This window comes from Photinus pyralis, unplaced genomic scaffold (assembly GCF_008802855.1).
Source record: "Photinus pyralis isolate 1611_PpyrPB1 unplaced genomic scaffold, Ppyr1.3 Ppyr1.4_LG2, whole genome shotgun sequence".
Classification (NCBI taxonomy): Eukaryota; Metazoa; Arthropoda; class Insecta; order Coleoptera; family Lampyridae; genus Photinus; species Photinus pyralis.
In genome coordinates, this window is record NW_022170403.1 from 43,869,104 (window position 1) to 43,885,445 (window position 16,342).

The following is a 16,342-nucleotide window of genomic DNA, read 5'->3' on the forward strand; positions in this document are numbered from 1 at the left end:
ATTAAAAAAAAATTGAGGTGACATTTTCTTGCAGTTCAATTCTATCTTGCCACCATACGCAATATTATCAGCATCGCTGATTATATTGAATGTGTAAATTTACTCAACTCTGAACATACAAATCTCCTATGTTCAATTTTTAAATATACAAGTCAAATACCCCTTAAAATATGCAACTAATCTTACCTACTTTCATCTACTTCATCAAATGTTTTTCAATCAACATCAATACCTCAATTAATCACATAGATATTCCGATAAGAAAATTCCGCTCATTGGCCAATTCACAACATAAAGTGCAGCCAATAAAGATTTTTACTTTGAGAAAAATTCGCCAAAAAGTTGGCTTGCTCACAATGCAATTTGACGATCACTCCTAGGAAGTTTCACCTAGGAGGCCGCTCGAGTTAATTTGGCCTAGGGGTTATTTAAATATTACAAATAACAAATGGTTTACAAAAATAACAGAATGTGACCCAATCCAATTGTTTCTGATATAGCAAAGAGAGTTGTACAAGTGAAATGTTTGTGTTGCCTTTCATTTTGGAATCAGGTTTCGCAGCCACAAATAGAAATTAGAAAAAATGTGTTTGAAAAGGTTCAATTTACTAAAATTTGATGTCATTTGATCAAGTGGCCTTCTTTTGATAAGGCTTTAAAGGTGGGTTCATCCCAAGGTTAGTAAAGTTAATAGGTTGCATGGTAACTTTCGGCCAATAGGGGACCACGAGCGTGTGACGTAACTTTGTGCACATCCATTTTAACAGCTAAACACTGATTTTCAAAATTTTAATTAATTCCTCCAGTTTTGGATATTTTCTATATTAATTGCGTTCTTTCAAGAGGTACATATATAAGTTATGATAACATACATACATTTCTGTGTTGCGATGTGTGGTTATGAACATTTACATCAAAGTTGAAAGTGGGAGTATGTTTCCTTTTACTCCTAAATTGTTATAAAAAATAAAAACAAAGCCGTTAAATGACGTTTTTTATAAAGTTCTATGCCTATTACCTTTTAGGATATGTCAAATTGCTAACAAAGTGTCGTAGTTTCTAAAAAAAACACTACAGACAGGAAATGGTTTTCTGACCACAAAGGCTAGTGTAATTTATGAAACAAGACTTACAAATACATAAAGCAATTCTACCCGAGTACCAGCACGGAATCCTCTTTTCCTGGCATATTGTAAAGTATGAGAAAGTGAGCGTTCACATATGTGAATCACAGTCGGGTAACTGATCACATTAAATTAAATACAGTTCAATGGCTGTCACTTGCACACTGTGACGTCATTCGTACTTCGGCCCCCTCTCTTCGTTATGGTTGCTAGTAGTTACCATGCAACCTATTAACTTTACTAACCTTGGGTTCATCCGTTGCGTTGATCTGTCAAACGGATAGTACATTTTGTTAAGGTTCAGAGCAATCCTACCAGTAAACTCAGTAAACTTCATTAATGTATCTCAATACAGAGTCTTCATAAAATCACCTCGCATGTTTGTCTACATGGTCAGAAAAACTGCATATTCTATCAATCTAAAATTTGTTTAGTTTTCAATGACATCAGAATTAGTGTTGAAATATTCATAATTCTAACCTAGAAATGAAACAGAAAGATACTGGTGATAAAGAATATACTCATTTGCAAATATGGCCAGCCAGTATATACATAGAGCCCCAAATGCAGACATCTTTTTAGTAATGCATGATTTGGTCATAATTATCAAAAATGTTAACTCTACCTTTTCTTGGTCAGATTCATTACTTGAAAGAATGTTAATCTGTTTTGTAGGAGGAGGTGGAGGTGTAGAAATATTCCACCCAATATTTGCAGGGATGATCACAGAACTGCTAGTAATTCCCAGAGTAGGACTTTGCATAGCGCTGGAAACTGAGCTCACACTACTCGAAGATGTATAGCCTGTATTAAATTGCCAGCCAATTGGGCGACCGAGGGGCTGGTTAGTTTTGCTTTGAAATAAATTGTTTAGCAATGGCGAAGGTTGAGTATGATATTGCCTCATTTGATATTCGCGCAAGATATTCGCAGTTGGATTGGGCAATTGTTTTCCATTGACCGACCTAAAATGTAAGCGTAAATTAAGATTTACTTTAGTTTAGTACTCACATATTGGGTCCATCATCGTAAAGGTCTAAAATGCTGCTTGATGGAGGGCTAGTGAACGATATTAGATCTGCAGTACTTTCATCAGATGTAATAGAAGTTGTGCTATTTCGACGTTGCGATGATGGAGGTGGTGCAATTATTGAATTTGCAGGGCTGGTACTTGTTGCACCAGGTCTAGGTCTAGATTTTATATGATGTCGTTCGGGTCTGGCAGGACCGCAGTCCGATTCATTCATAGACGATGTGCGCAAAACTAAAACAGAAATACATTAATCTCCATTTTGCTACTTTGTCATCACATACCTGAAGTATTTTTAATGATTTTCGTTCTAGTCGAAACATTTTTTGTGGATATGTTGAGTTCCTGTAAGCGTTTTTGGTTTCTAAATTGTTCCAACGCCAATGACTCCAGGCTAAGTGCCTGTGCACGCTCCAAGTCCTCTTGAAATTGTTTTTCATAATCTACATTCTCAGTTGCCATCTAATAGGAATTTAATTGTTATTAATTGAGGAAAAACTAAGCCTAATGTCAGAAAATCATTAGAGGATTGACCAACATTAATTTTTGTATATTGTTACAGAATTCACCTACCTTCCCATATGTCTTCACGACTACCTACTCTTTCGTGTTCATTTTAATTGTAATTTATTATAATGGATATTGATTGAATAAAAAAATTAAACTATAAACATTATCGTGTCAAATAATCAACAAGTCAATTTAACCTAAATTTCCTATTATCATTTACATTTATTGCATACATCACACAACTGTTGCTATATTCAGCTAAAGGAGGATGACTAAATAAGCAAGGTGCGTGTATTAAAAAAAGAAAGATGATCTTATATACAGTGAACGCCCTCAAAAACGAATAAAATAGGACGAACATGAATCGTTCATTTTTGAAAATCAGTACTCAGTAGGCTGTACTATTTGTCCCCTAGAGAGTGAATACGTAACAATCGCTATTGATTATCAGCAAAAATTAACTTAGAGATGAGATTAAGGTATAGCTGTTGAAGACTGGACCAACACTTTGGCCAAGACATAGAGTAAATAACGTTTACTCTATGACCAAGATCAAGATCATACTTATAGTATTCTTTTGGAATGATTTTTATGAATTAAGTTATTAAGAGACGAAAGCCTTTAAAGTTTAAACTAAATCACTTCCTTACGAAATTGTTGTTTCTGCCTCTTGGAAATGGGAAGAGATTTCACGTTTTTTTTTCGCAATCGATACTCGATAGCTAATTATTATTACGTCTGCCTCTCGGATCAGTAAGTAGATGGCAATCAACCGTTTGAAATACATTATCCTGACATCTGTGGTGAGTGGTGACCCCTATTGTGTTAGACGACACACCTTACATTTGAAAAAATGGTAGTATGTATGAGAAAAATACGAAATGCTCTGTGTATACAGCAGTTGTGATGTCTTCGGTTTCGACCGTTCTGCGCAGGTGTCGACGAACAGGGATTTTCGTAACGAAGCTTGACTTTTGAAAAGTGTATTTACAGGTAGTGAGAGATTCTATCCTGCATATTAGTATACAGGGTGTTAATAACGGGCGATCAAAAATGAGTTGCTGTCGAGTCGCTTTTGGAAGTTCAAGTTAAATACGATTTTCCCATGTAAACAAAAGTTCCAAATGTGACTCCACAGTAACTCATTTTTGATCGCACAGTACTAAGTAGTCATTTAAAGAAACAAATTTTCTTAGTTTCAATTTTTGATTTGGTGTCCCCGTTCTTTTGTTTTCGATAAATTTATTTTATTTACTATTATATTACTATTGAAAATAAATAAGGATTTTCATAACTATTTTTTAGCTCTCTAAGATATTTGTATTTATGATTATTATTTATTTTTTCAAGTAAATTAAATAGGGCCGATCAAGAATTAAAAAAAAAGAATTTTTGAGAACCACCCCATCTATGTTTGAAAGCAAAAAAATTATCAAAGCCCTACACTAGGTACTACAACATTTGTTATAAACATTTTTCAATTTCGATTTCCAAAATGGCCCCCTTCGCAGGATAGATTGAAAAAAAATCTTTAGGGCAAAATAGTGTAGTAGATAGTATAGGGGTTTTATACATGTTTTACTTTCATGTTTTTAATGGCGATGCTTCGTAAATGTTTGTTGTTAATTTTTGTTATTGAATGCAGATAGTAATCTTTGGTGGGTGGCGAAGGGGTGGGCTCGGGTGAGATGGGATGGAAATGGCGAATAGGGGGAACGGGTAGTGAAGGGGCGGGACCAGGTGGCGAAGAGGTGGCATCGTGTGGTGAAGGGGTGAGATCAGGTGGGGATGGGATGGGAATGAGTGGAGATGGGGTGATAATGGGGTGCGATTAGGTGGCGAGGGCGTGTGATTGGGAGGCGATCGGGTGGTGAAGGGTTGGAATCGGGTGGCGAAGGGGTAGGATTGGGTGGCGATTGGCGAAGGGGTGGGATCTGGTGGCTAAGGGGAGAGAACGAGTGGCGATGGGGTGTGACCAGGTGGCGAAGGGGTGGCATCGGGTGGGGATGGTGTGAGATTGGATAGCGAAGGGGTGGGATCGGGTGGTAAATGGGTGGGATCGAGCGGTGAAATGGTTGAATAGGGGGGCGAAGTGGTGGGATCGGATTGGGATCGAGTGACGATAGGGTGGGAACGGGTGTCAATGGGGTGGGATCGGGTGGCGAAGGGATTTAATCACGTGAGATGGTGTGGGATCGGGTGGTAAAGGGTTGGGATCGCGTGATAAAGGAATGGAATTAAGTGGCGAAAGGGTTGGATCGGGATCGGATGGGATTGGGTTGCGAAAAGTTAAGATCGGATGGGGAACTGGTGGCAAAGTGGTGAAATCGGAGGGCGAAGTGTTGGGATTGGTTGATGATCTGATGGGATCGGGTGGCGAAGGGGTGTGATCGGGTGGCAAAAGGTTGGCGAAGTGTTGGGATCGGGCGGCGAAGGGGTGGGACTGCGTGGTGAAGGGGTGGGATCGGGTAGTAATAACAGTGTTAATTTTCAAATTATAGAGATACTATTCGAAAGATAGAATAGAAAGAGCAAATTACAGACAATCTTTTATATTTGAATTAAGCAAACTTTAATGAAAAGATCGAGTTTGAAATCTTTTATCAGTAGTGCCTTCCTTTGTAACCATTCCGACGCTTTTCTTCACTATTTTTCCTATCGGTTCTTGCCGTGGTACCCTATACGTCGTTGTTTGATCCATGATCGGAGGACAACCTTCCTTTACTAATCTCGCATCTTTATTCGTAATTTCTGCACAAATTAAATGCTTGCCGTGTTTTTTCCCATCCAACTCTTCTACGTCTGATTGCAGAATGTCTAACAAACTTCCATTAATTGCAGTTTGGCTACTTAATAGTGGATTATCGGCTCTTATCTGGTTTACAACATCTGTAAGACTTTTGTTCTTGGAAAAGCGCCCGTGACCTTTTTTAACACACTTTCGACATTTACTTAATGCCGACTGAATCAATTTGGATCGCTTCCTGTCTTCACCCTGAAATAATGTTTTAGCGGTTAACTGTAGCTAATACATTTTGTTACTATACGTACCTCAGCGGACGTTATTGCGTTAGTGAGAAATTTCTGTATGTCATTAGGGTCTCGTTCAATGTACGGGGGCATGTTCTGCATGTTTTTAGCTTTTAAAGATGCCAAACTGAATAAAGCCATCATGCTGTCAGATGGTAGGTCGTCTGTATCCCTATCTAATGCAACTGTCCGACTTTCACTATCCTCTATAACTATGGATTGATTTGATTCGAAATTACCAAAGGAGGTTGACGGAAAATCTTTACCACTTCCTGCTTCACTGAATTCTCCCGTAAGTAATTGTTCAACGCTTTCCAACTGATCATTTTCCTCGCCACTCGTTCTCTTCGCGTACTTTGTCCAAAATGAGGTGGTTTCAATACATTTAGTGCACACCTCGCTTCCACCTTGCGACTGAATCAAGTTGGTGTAAGATGACCGTATTAGATATTTCGCTTTAGGATCTAGTGATTTATCATGATCCACTCCACTTGATTCATAAACGACCGTTAAGCTGCTCCCTTTTGGCCTAACTTTATCCCCACTATGCTCAATCGAACTTGAAGACGAAGGTCGGAGACCGATTTTAGTTTTGCCTGAGTAACTGCAATAAACTTCGTACGCAGATTCAACTTGATTTGATTCGGCCGATGTTGAATCATCTTGGTCTGCTGGTTGTTTCAACGTACAACTCGAGCCATCAAAGCACGGTGTGCAAGATTTGGTGTTGACGCCAATACACGTTCCCATATTTTCAACGATTGGTCCAGATAAGAAAGTAACCAGGTAACGCATTTCGGCAGTATTTAGATGCTCGGAAGTTACGTTTTTAACAATAATCGTAGCAGCGATGGTAATGTAATCGTTACAACGCGAACTATCAAACTCGTTGGCAGCGAATAGTATGTTGTTATAAATTTTTTCGGCGACATACTCAACTTTGTGAACTGACACATTTTCATTTTTGTCCTCTACGTCTTCAAGAAAGGAACTGAATCTCAAAATAACTTCTTTCAAAATTTCGTTTGCATGAACATTGCCATTTAAATCTTTTTTTATGGAGTATCCCATTTTTAAATTTTCCTGTACACTTAGTGATACGCTGTGCTCTACTTGAGTCTGAGTGTCTACAGAATTCGTTTTCGCTTCATCTTGTAATGATTCTGGTTGGTGGTCGCAGCTCACGCTAGCTTCTGAAGGTACCATAGGTGCTTCATTAGAAATGGAGGAAGTAGCAATTAGAGATTCCGATGGAGTGGGTTCAGGATACAGTTCCTTCATCAAATCTTCTCTCTGTTTAGAGTTATAATATAAAGGAACCGTTGTATGCCTAATTTTGTTAATTTTACTAGCACGTCGCCTTTTCCAATTTTTTAAGCGTTCTGAAAGCGGTACAACCGGTTCTGCCACGTGCATTTTTTCAGCCTCAGCTAGAAGATAGGCTTTCTTTTTATCGGTTTGGTCACTTTTAAATTCCGTTAAAATCTTGTCGTAAAATATGAAAAATTCAGAGGCACCGGACCAGGTAATTTTCGGATTGGGTGTGAGTAAATCCCTCAAGGTTTTGTAAAATGGTAACAACGTAGGTGCACTTGGAAGCCCACGCAAGATTAGTCTTTTTGTATAAAATGTCTTGGCCTCTTCGCACTTATTTGCCTTCTGTTTGGTTAACGTTAAAGACTTCTCTTTGTAGGGAAGCATAAATTCGTAGTCCTTTGGTACATCAACCGAAGTTTCCAAAATGACCAATGAGGAATGTTTATCTTGTGAACTCTTTACAGTAACATGTTCATGCTTCTGTGCCATTAAGCGTTGATTTTCAAACGACATAGTGTCCCACAGTTTGCAACCATTTAAAGATCTTGTTAGCAGAAAAAGTTGCTGAAACTCAAATGGGCGGTGCATCTCACAACATTCTTTATTTCTTCCTCCTGCTTCATAATCTGTGTTCTTGTAACACCTGCCATCATAATTTACTACAAACTTCTTTCTAAAGCTGTCAACTGTTTTCAAAAGTTTAATTTTGCTTGAATTAAAAGCGCCCCTCTCCTTGTTAAAAAAAGGTCTAAGGTTCAAAGTCGTTGTACACTTCCCTAGACAGTTGTGGCATAATTGTGACTCCAACACTAATTTGTCGCATGTTATGTTGGCGGCGATTCGGTCATCGACTTGCATTTTGTATTCTCCCAAATCGGTCATGTTAATATTTATATTACCAGGAAGTGTAATATCCGCATACTTGCTCGAGCCATAATACGCCACAGTGGCGTAATGTGGATTTTCCAATTTGAAATTTAGAAAGACAGATACCCATCCTGTTTCTGCGGGTTTGGTTTTGTCGTCTGTAGATGACATAGAGCCAGAAACGGAATGTAAAGAGGCTTGCTCTTGCTTGTCACATGTAATATTACAACGAATAGGCTCATCAACTACGTAGATCAATTCTGGTTCAATATAGATCCAAGATGATATTCTGCTACCATCGGGGAACTGTGTTATTAGAACTCCATCGCGATTCAGCAAACTATGCGTTCCATCCTCTCTGGTGAAAAGAACTTCTTCATATCGATAATCGGTCACAGTCGAAGTATAAAACTTCTTTTCTTCAACTATTGCCGATTTTACTTTTGTTATCTTTCTTCCATCGCAAGTAATTAAAGAAAACTTTGCACATGGAGACATCGAATTTTGCAAAAAATAAACGCCACTATGACAATTTTTCAACCTTCTAAATGGAGATCTACTATAACTGGTGAATGATTTACTTACCTCGTGCTTTTCCAATCGGTACACTACCCTTTGTAGATGCCTTTTAAATTTGCGGAAATTTGCACCGTATGCGTGCAAGTGTGTTAAATGAGAAAACACTTTGCGTTTTAGTCTCGAGTTATTGGCACCTTTTTCCTTAATTGTAGATAAATTACAGTTAGCAATGTGGCCATTTACGTTTAAGAGATTCAAATTTCCATCATTTTTACTAATCACTAAGATGCCATTTCTCAAAAAAGTGCGTGAAGACTCGCTGGAAATTGATTTTGATTGTGGACCCACATCTACATACCTCTGCCGTAAACAAAAATGTGCCCCTTCAACTCCAGGCACGGTTTCCACGATCAATCCAGACGGCAACGAAACTTTTAAATTGTAATTTGGACTATTCCCCACAATAAGAGGTTTAATAGGCAGTAACTTCGAAATTTTTAATTCACTTTCACCGTAACGCAAACGCGGTTTAATAGCTAAGCGTTTTATCACAGTTCCTTCAGGAATGGCAACGGAAGATTTCACTCGTTTTACGTATTGATTTTTATGAAGTCTGCTCGAACAAATTTTAAATATTGGGATTTGAGAAACTTGCGCCTCCCTAATCTTGCCTAGTACTTTTTTTGTTGACCTTTTTAAAATGGTAAAATCTTCCGATGAAAAGGCTCGACGTGCTTGACTACTCCAAAGAGTTTCTTCGTCTTGTACGTCTTCTACTTCCTCAGTGTTGGTTATGGTAATAAACTTGGTCGACCTTTTTCTTGGCACATGTTCTCCTCTACGTAATTTTGCACTCACAACATTTTTGATTTCGGTTATTTCCTCATTACTCAAAGTTTCGCTTGATAAGACATATTTAACGGGAATTTTTCTTTTGGCTACTTCTCGCAGGAAGGGAGTCAATAGATCTTGAGATAAAATCAAATTTCTTTTAGTAATCATTGGGACGTCGAAGCATTTCATTACGCGACTTTGGGTTTCCGACACAAAATACAGTCGCTGCCGTAAATTGGGATCGCCTTCTTTTATCGCATGATATAAGTTGGAAAATAATTTGGATTCGGGCCTTTTCGGTTTGTGGGGTTTCCCAAATGCCACAATAGTTTGGTTTGCCAAAGCGAAATGAAAGGTGAGCGGTTCTGACCAAGTTATCTCATTTTTGTGGAGTACTAAGCTGTGTCCGCCAACTGATACGTTAATGGATAACGTTTTGGGTGATTTCAAAAAGCGAGTTTGATCAACTGTTACTTTGACACCATCTTGACTGTGAAATAGGATTGTCGAGCCCGTTAATTGCAAACGGTGATCGCAGTGATCATATGCATAATACCGAAAGTCTGAGTCGGCGAAATGAAGACTAAGTTTTTTAGACGGCAGTGGTAGAGGTGGTTCTGATAGTTTTTCGAGAGTAGCGATTGGTGCAGTTGTAGGAGACGGGTTTAATTTTGTTTCGTTTTTGGCCTTTGCTTTGAATGATCCTGGTTGTACAAAATCGGAATCAGTAAAGATTAACTCGGGGTAAAATGTTTGCTTTGCGACCTGCTGCGCTCTGACGTTCTCGTCATACTCCTTTTCGCGATCTTTGAGATACTTTTCTTCTTGCATTTTTAGCCATTCACAATCTTCATTAATGACATACTTACAGAAGTCTTTCAACCCAATATTCGTTCTTAACGATTCATTGTGTACTCGCCGATTGAGTCCAAATTCGTCCAGATCATTGTGAAATCTCAACAAAATTGTATCATCAAAGGCATTAAATTTGTAATCCATGCAAGCGTGATTCTGTTCGGCATCAAAGAGATCTTGTAGCATTACGTCTGACGTTAATTTATCGTACCATTTAAATGACGCCATATTTCGAACCTCGTAAACGTTTTGATTACCGGGTATCGACTTGAAAGTATCATTTGTTAAAGTAGTAACCCCTGGTGCAGTGTCTTCTATCGGCGCGAACAATGAGGTGAATGAATTGTTGCAAGTTGTAACTGAATTTTTGTCGGTAGAACATTTCATTGAGTGAAAGAGGACTACGTGAAGAGCATACTGTATTTCCTGCACAGGTAGCTCTAAAACACTAGCCAAGTTCTTCAAGTTGTATTTGTTCAGAAAAACCTGGAGCTCTTTAAAATTGCAACGTTTCCACAACAGTGCTGAACGGCACATCTCTAGACCATGATGATTAATTCTTAAGTACTCGGGGCGAATTTTCTCGTATGGACTTATTCGTATGTAATTGTGATTCCTTTCGTGAGTTAGAAATGGTTTTCTTGATATTCCTAAGTTTGCTTTTGAACCATCACGATGCTCGTTTAAATTGTTAGAACAAAAAGATGGAGCAGCTCTTTTTAGTATGTCACCAATACACCTCTTGATGCTTTTGTGTGTGGGTAACTCTTTCGCTGGTGATTCATAGGTTACAAATATTTCAGACGAGTTCGTGGCAGGTAGATTTGACGATGACAATCGTTGAAGTTGCTCGAGCATGGCGTATAAAAGAAAAGATACGTTGAAACATTCGGGAGGCAACAAATTCATAATTTTATTGTACAAAGGGTACTTTCCAGAGGAAGCAAAATTGGGTTTCGGACCCACATTGCACATTTTCAAATGTCTGATGTAGTTTGCATAGCATCTTTGTACATCAAAGAATCGTAGTAACTCATCAGAGATAGTATTGAACACTTTTACGCATAACTTTGTAGTAACACATTGGGTCTCAAACGCAAACGAAGCTGGACAAATGAGCATGTGGTACGTATGCGTAAAACACTCCTCATAGTTTTCATTTTCAAAGTTATTATAAAGGTTCGTCCAAAAGTCAAGCAAAGCTTGCGATTTCTTAGTTTTACGTTTAGTTGCTTTCTGAGAGCAGTTAACGCCGTCATCATTATCATAACCAGATGAAATTGGTTTGAAACTGGGTTCAACAACTTGGACTAAACATAAACAGGGAACCTTCGCTTCAAACAACGTTCTAAACAGTTGATAATCGTAAAATCCTATCATAACAAAGAGAAGCTCTTTTGATTCCACGGGAATAGATTCGTAAAGTAAAGGATTGTCCACTTTTTTGGATTTAAAGAAAGTGTTAGTTTTTAATTTGTACGCATTGAATGGATCAAAAGGTTGACCTTTAGGTTTCTTCTCGACTGGATTTAATAATTCGGCCCTTTCATTATTCAAATCTCTTTCCGTCATTAATAGCCTTTGACTCGCAGAAACATCTTCATCGATTAAGTACATTACATGAAGTTTAATTAAGTTAACCATCCACGTGTATGGAAGGCGACCGTGGTACATCAAATACTCATAAGTGTCTTTGGCAGCAAGGTTATACAATTCATTGGATTTTTTCTTACCCGTTAGAGGCTGACTGTAAACTGTTGTAACATTGTTCAAAATATCTTGATAAGTTATTATTTTAACGTTACTTAAAGGGTTTTTCTTTGAACCAAAGTAAAATTTGTCAAGTACCTTACCAGCACCTTCAGAGCGCTCAACCATGAATAAGAATTCGCAAGTTCGACTTTTATGAAAGTTCTTTAAATCTTCGTCGAAAATTATTGTTTGCCAATTCATGTTTCTTCTAGTAGTTGTAGATTAACTGTTACACTGATATCAGAGTCAATGTCACTGTCACACTATACATTCAGCTTTTACTCTACCTGCTATTTTTTTGTAGGCGCTTCATGATCAAATCACAAAATCTCTTTTTCCGATACTCTGATGGTCGAATCATTTTTTTCAAACACCTCTTAAATTCTATTCTAAAACAGTGCCACCATAAGCGAGATGGAACAGGGTAACACCACGCGTTTGCCAAACTTCAAAATACCTAATTATAGTGCCACTATCAGAATAGACTAAGTGACTGGATAAGTATCTCATTAGCTTCTTGCGCTTTATAGAAAATACGTCCCTTAACCCTTGAAACATATTGTGAAATGTACAATTCAAGATTCGCCGTTGTTGTCGTAGAAAGACGCATCTGAATACTGTATTGTAAGTATAACGGGAACGTTCCGCAGAGTCGAAGACTTTGTGTGGCGCGCATTAACAGTACTGAGAAGAAACCGAGAAGGAATGGTATAGGAGGCTATTGAACCCGATAGAGCTGAGAAAAGTATGGGCCATGGTATAGAAACAGCTTTTATCACGGAGAACTTACCCGTAATCCGCAAGCCACTTGGAGAGAGTCAGACGAACCAAGTCAGGAACAAGGAATAGAGAGAAGGCAATGAGCTTCACTGGTCCAGCATCAGGGGTAGGGGCAGTCCCATCTTATATAACGTTTTCAAGATTATTTTTCAATAAAATAAATATCAAACCCAAAAACCCGCAGAGATAATCCAACTAGTGAACCCAACACTCGAAGAGAAACAACTGAGTGAAATAGAAATCGACGTCGGCGAGGATGAGCGTAAAAAATTTCTTTATCGGAACAACAGATCACAATAACATTGGAAGAAAAGAAATTTTAGAGAAAAACAACGAATTAAAAAAACTGAAAAACCAAGAGAAAAAGATATATCCCAGAAAGTGATGGCAGTAAAAACAAGTAAAAAGGTTTACGCCCTAAGGCGAGTAACTTCAGCGCATTTTCCATGAATTGATCAGTATTTCTCAAAAAGCCATAGCTATGTGCGCTATGTTTTTCCTTACTAGCGGCATATATGGTTAAAATTTCAAAGAAATATCTCCATAAATAAAAAAGTTGCCGTTGCGTAGTTCGCGCATGGGTACATTTAATTTATGCTATAGGTATGCGATGTGTGTTTTTACTAGAAGCGTCTATGGTTAAACGTTAGAGAGACATCTTCATAAGATAATAAACAGTTGGCATTTTGCAGTCTGCGCATGCGCGCATTCTATTTTTACTATGTGCGATGTGTTTGAGAAATATCTTCATAAATAAGAAAGTTGGTACCGACTGCGCATATCTAATGTTTGCAATATCAATATTCTCGCCTTTAACAGTTACATCTGTGATTAAAATTTCAAAAAGATATCTCGATAAATAAGAAAGTTGGCATTGCGCAGCCTGCGTATACGCAAATCTGATTTTTGCTATATGCGATGTGTTTGCCTTTTCTAGAAGTATTTGTGGTTAAAATTTCTTTTCTTTTGTCACTGTGGGTGTCACGGGTGATCGTTTTGCAGTTTAAAACATTTGTTCAAATTTGTATTCCATTTAACATAGGAAAATTTACATTTGTACCTTTTTGTAGGAAATGTAAACGGGAGTAAGTATGGCGATAAACAAATAGCATTTACAATTAAGCGAGCTGGATAGATCCGATAAGCTCCGGATCGACCGTGTTACCAGATCTAGGTATTAACTGTTTTGGCGGAGACGTACGGGGGGCTTTGTATGGAGATGTGAGGCGAAAATCCGCGCGAACTACACGGCTTGACTAGGTTCCGTTTCAGAACTTATGTTGGGCATAATATAAATAGACAACTAATGGCCGTTTGCACCGACAAATTTAAGCGGAGTTTAGCTTAGGCGTAGCTAAAATCCATGGCAACCATTGTCTCAATAATCGTTTCCATGGACGCTTAAGCTAAGCTCCGCTTAAATTTGTCAGTGCAAACGGCAATAAGCCGAAAAGTCTGGCATTTACCTTAACCTTGATCGCAAAACCGTGAGACGAGCCATTCAATTTTCTCAACGGCGCGATCGTGAAGGCATTCTTCGTCTAATCTTAACCATAGTAGTGTGTTGATTTTAAACGATCTCTAGGATCGTTAATAAACTTCTTAATATATCGGTTACAGAAACTACCATGAGGAAAACCAAACATGATCTATTCTAATTTTTTTCATTATGCACGGGTGTAGGTAATGGATACTATGTCAGGCCTCTAAATTATACGTTATGACCTCATTTTCAGGGAGGTCGAAGGTTTTACATTTATACGAAGATAACAATTTGTACATGGGAATATTTAGGTATTTGATGGGACCCACTCTTCTGTTTACAGTTTGAAATTGTGTCAAGTCTAAAACTTGAGCTTTTCTGCATAATGGGCGATATATCATTTGTAAATAATTTTTTGGTCAGATCGATACTTACCAAGTCGTTTTCTCCCTCTTGACCTATCGCAGTTAAAAAGTGGATACACCAGATTGGACTTCCGTTTTCCAATTAAGTGTTCTTTTGTGTAGCACGCCACCTCAAATCATTTCATGAATCATTGGCCCATATAGGCGTTGAGCCAGGTGGTCAAAAATAAACGATTTGGTGTCCTTTCTGGGGAGTAAGTGTAACCTACAAATTTAGATTCGTCATGAAGGTAGGATAAATGTTTGGTATGATACTTCGTAAAATTCGGTAGCTTAGTGACGTTATGGCGTCACAAAGATGGCCGTCGGGCGAAAATCTTAATTATGCATTCTAAAGTCTGGTTTCATGTGTAAGGATTAAGAGTGATCGGTGCAACATAATGCCAGGATTATTATTCAAGATGATATTTTGTAAAATTTGGTAGCTTAGTGACATCATGACGTCACAAATATGGCCGCCAAGTGACAATCGTAGTATACCGTTTTAAGGCAAGTTTTAAGACAAATTTTAATTTCACTCAAGCATAAAGACAGGATCAATGATTTGGGTGATACTTTGTGAAAGTTGGTAGCTAAGATGGCAGCTAAGCGGTTTTCATGATACTGCTTTATAATTGTCAATTTTTTGTAAATGGTAAAAAGTCTGCCCGGAATCCATATCTGAAACAAAAAGGCAAAAGTTGACTATAGGGCAAATTGAAATAACAAGACCGATATTATCTGCTCGGCTTTATGGTTCAGTGGTAGAGCGTTCGACTATAAATCCGGAGGTCGGGTGTTCGAACCTGAGTTGAGGTTCTGTCGGATACCTATTCCGAATTAGGTTTTCCTGCAGTTTTCCTAATTCGTAAGGTAAATACCGGAGTAGTACACAACAACTTAGGACCTTCTGCAGAGTCACCCCTAAAAAGCCTTATGACCCACTCTGTAATTGGGCGCAAGTCTATTGATGGCCCAGAACAAGAGAAGGATAATAAATAAATGATCCTGTCACTAAGCTACTCAATTTTAAGAAACTAACAAAGAGTAACAGACAAACAATGAGGAGGGCGGAACGGAAGGCAATACGGATACTGCTTGAAAACAACAACCTCACAAGAAAAGAGATAAGGGAATTACTAGAGGAAAGGCGATCACTGGGCGACTGAAGATGAGGCAGCTGAGATAGTGGGAGCATATAAACAGGAGGAACAAAGATCATATACTGCAGATGGCCAAGAATCTACGTGCTTCGGAATGGAAAGTAGGCCGACCCTGCTTCACATGGAACATCACTATAGACCAAACGGTGGCGGCCTCGGGGAGTGGGGACTCCCATAGGAAAATGGGAAGAGTGGAGCAGAGACAAAAACCAAATGAAGAAAGAAAGCAAATGAGTACTGGAGGTGGAGGAAGAATCAGATATAAGCACAAGCAGCCCAGAGGAGGAGACAGAAAGATAGGCACGAAGAGGACAACAATGAGAAAGGGTTCCATGCAGATATTCCAGTGGCGAAGCTGTGGTCGTACCCTTTCGGCTCGGATCACACCCAGTTAGCCCCCCCTCCCTCAACCTCCCCAATCCACCAAATTGTTTTTCATATGTCGTGGCCCAGCTCAATGACAACAAAGTTGTCGGAATGCACCCCTGTTAGTACCTACCAGGAACACATCCCCACGACAGTTGACTAAATTCTGGGAGAGGCGGCTACGCTATGCGTATGCCAAAGTATCAAGTATCATCTCAAACATTGATCCTGGCTTTATGCTGCATCAAAATTTGTATGATACTTCCATTCCCTACAACTAAAACTAGACATTTAGAACGTGACGTTGT

At 38.6% G+C, this 16,342-nt stretch overlaps 2 protein-coding genes across 3 annotated transcripts; both read right to left on the reverse strand.

The window, feature by feature from the left end:
* Nucleotides 1-1,477: 1,477 nt before the first annotated feature.
* On the reverse strand, nucleotides 1,478-2,906 carry LOC116164462. Of its 2 annotated transcripts, none has more exons than XM_031478653.1 (5): nucleotides 2,728-2,906; nucleotides 2,439-2,616; nucleotides 2,136-2,388; nucleotides 1,750-2,089; nucleotides 1,478-1,543 (listed from the first exon to the last, which is right to left on the reverse strand). In XM_031478653.1, the coding sequence occupies exons 2-5, from the start codon at nucleotides 2,614-2,616 to the stop codon at nucleotides 1,493-1,495; spliced, it is 822 nt and encodes a 273-aa protein (XP_031334513.1). In that variant the 5' UTR covers nucleotides 2,728-2,906; the 3' UTR covers nucleotides 1,478-1,492. The 2 variants fall into 2 exon arrangements, with proteins under 2 accessions (XP_031334513.1, XP_031334512.1); XM_031478652.1 differs by having other exon boundaries at nucleotides 1,526-1,604.
* Nucleotides 2,907-4,723: 1,817 nt separating this feature from the next.
* LOC116165181 lies at nucleotides 4,724-12,054 on the reverse strand. Its single transcript, XM_031479492.1, has 2 exons — nucleotides 5,716-12,054; nucleotides 4,724-5,659 (listed from the first exon to the last, which is right to left on the reverse strand). Exons 1-2 carry the CDS (start codon nucleotides 12,037-12,039, stop codon nucleotides 5,237-5,239), a joined length of 6,747 nt encoding a protein of 2,248 aa, XP_031335352.1. The 5' UTR covers nucleotides 12,040-12,054; the 3' UTR covers nucleotides 4,724-5,236.
* Nucleotides 12,055-16,342: the final 4,288 nt, after the last annotated feature.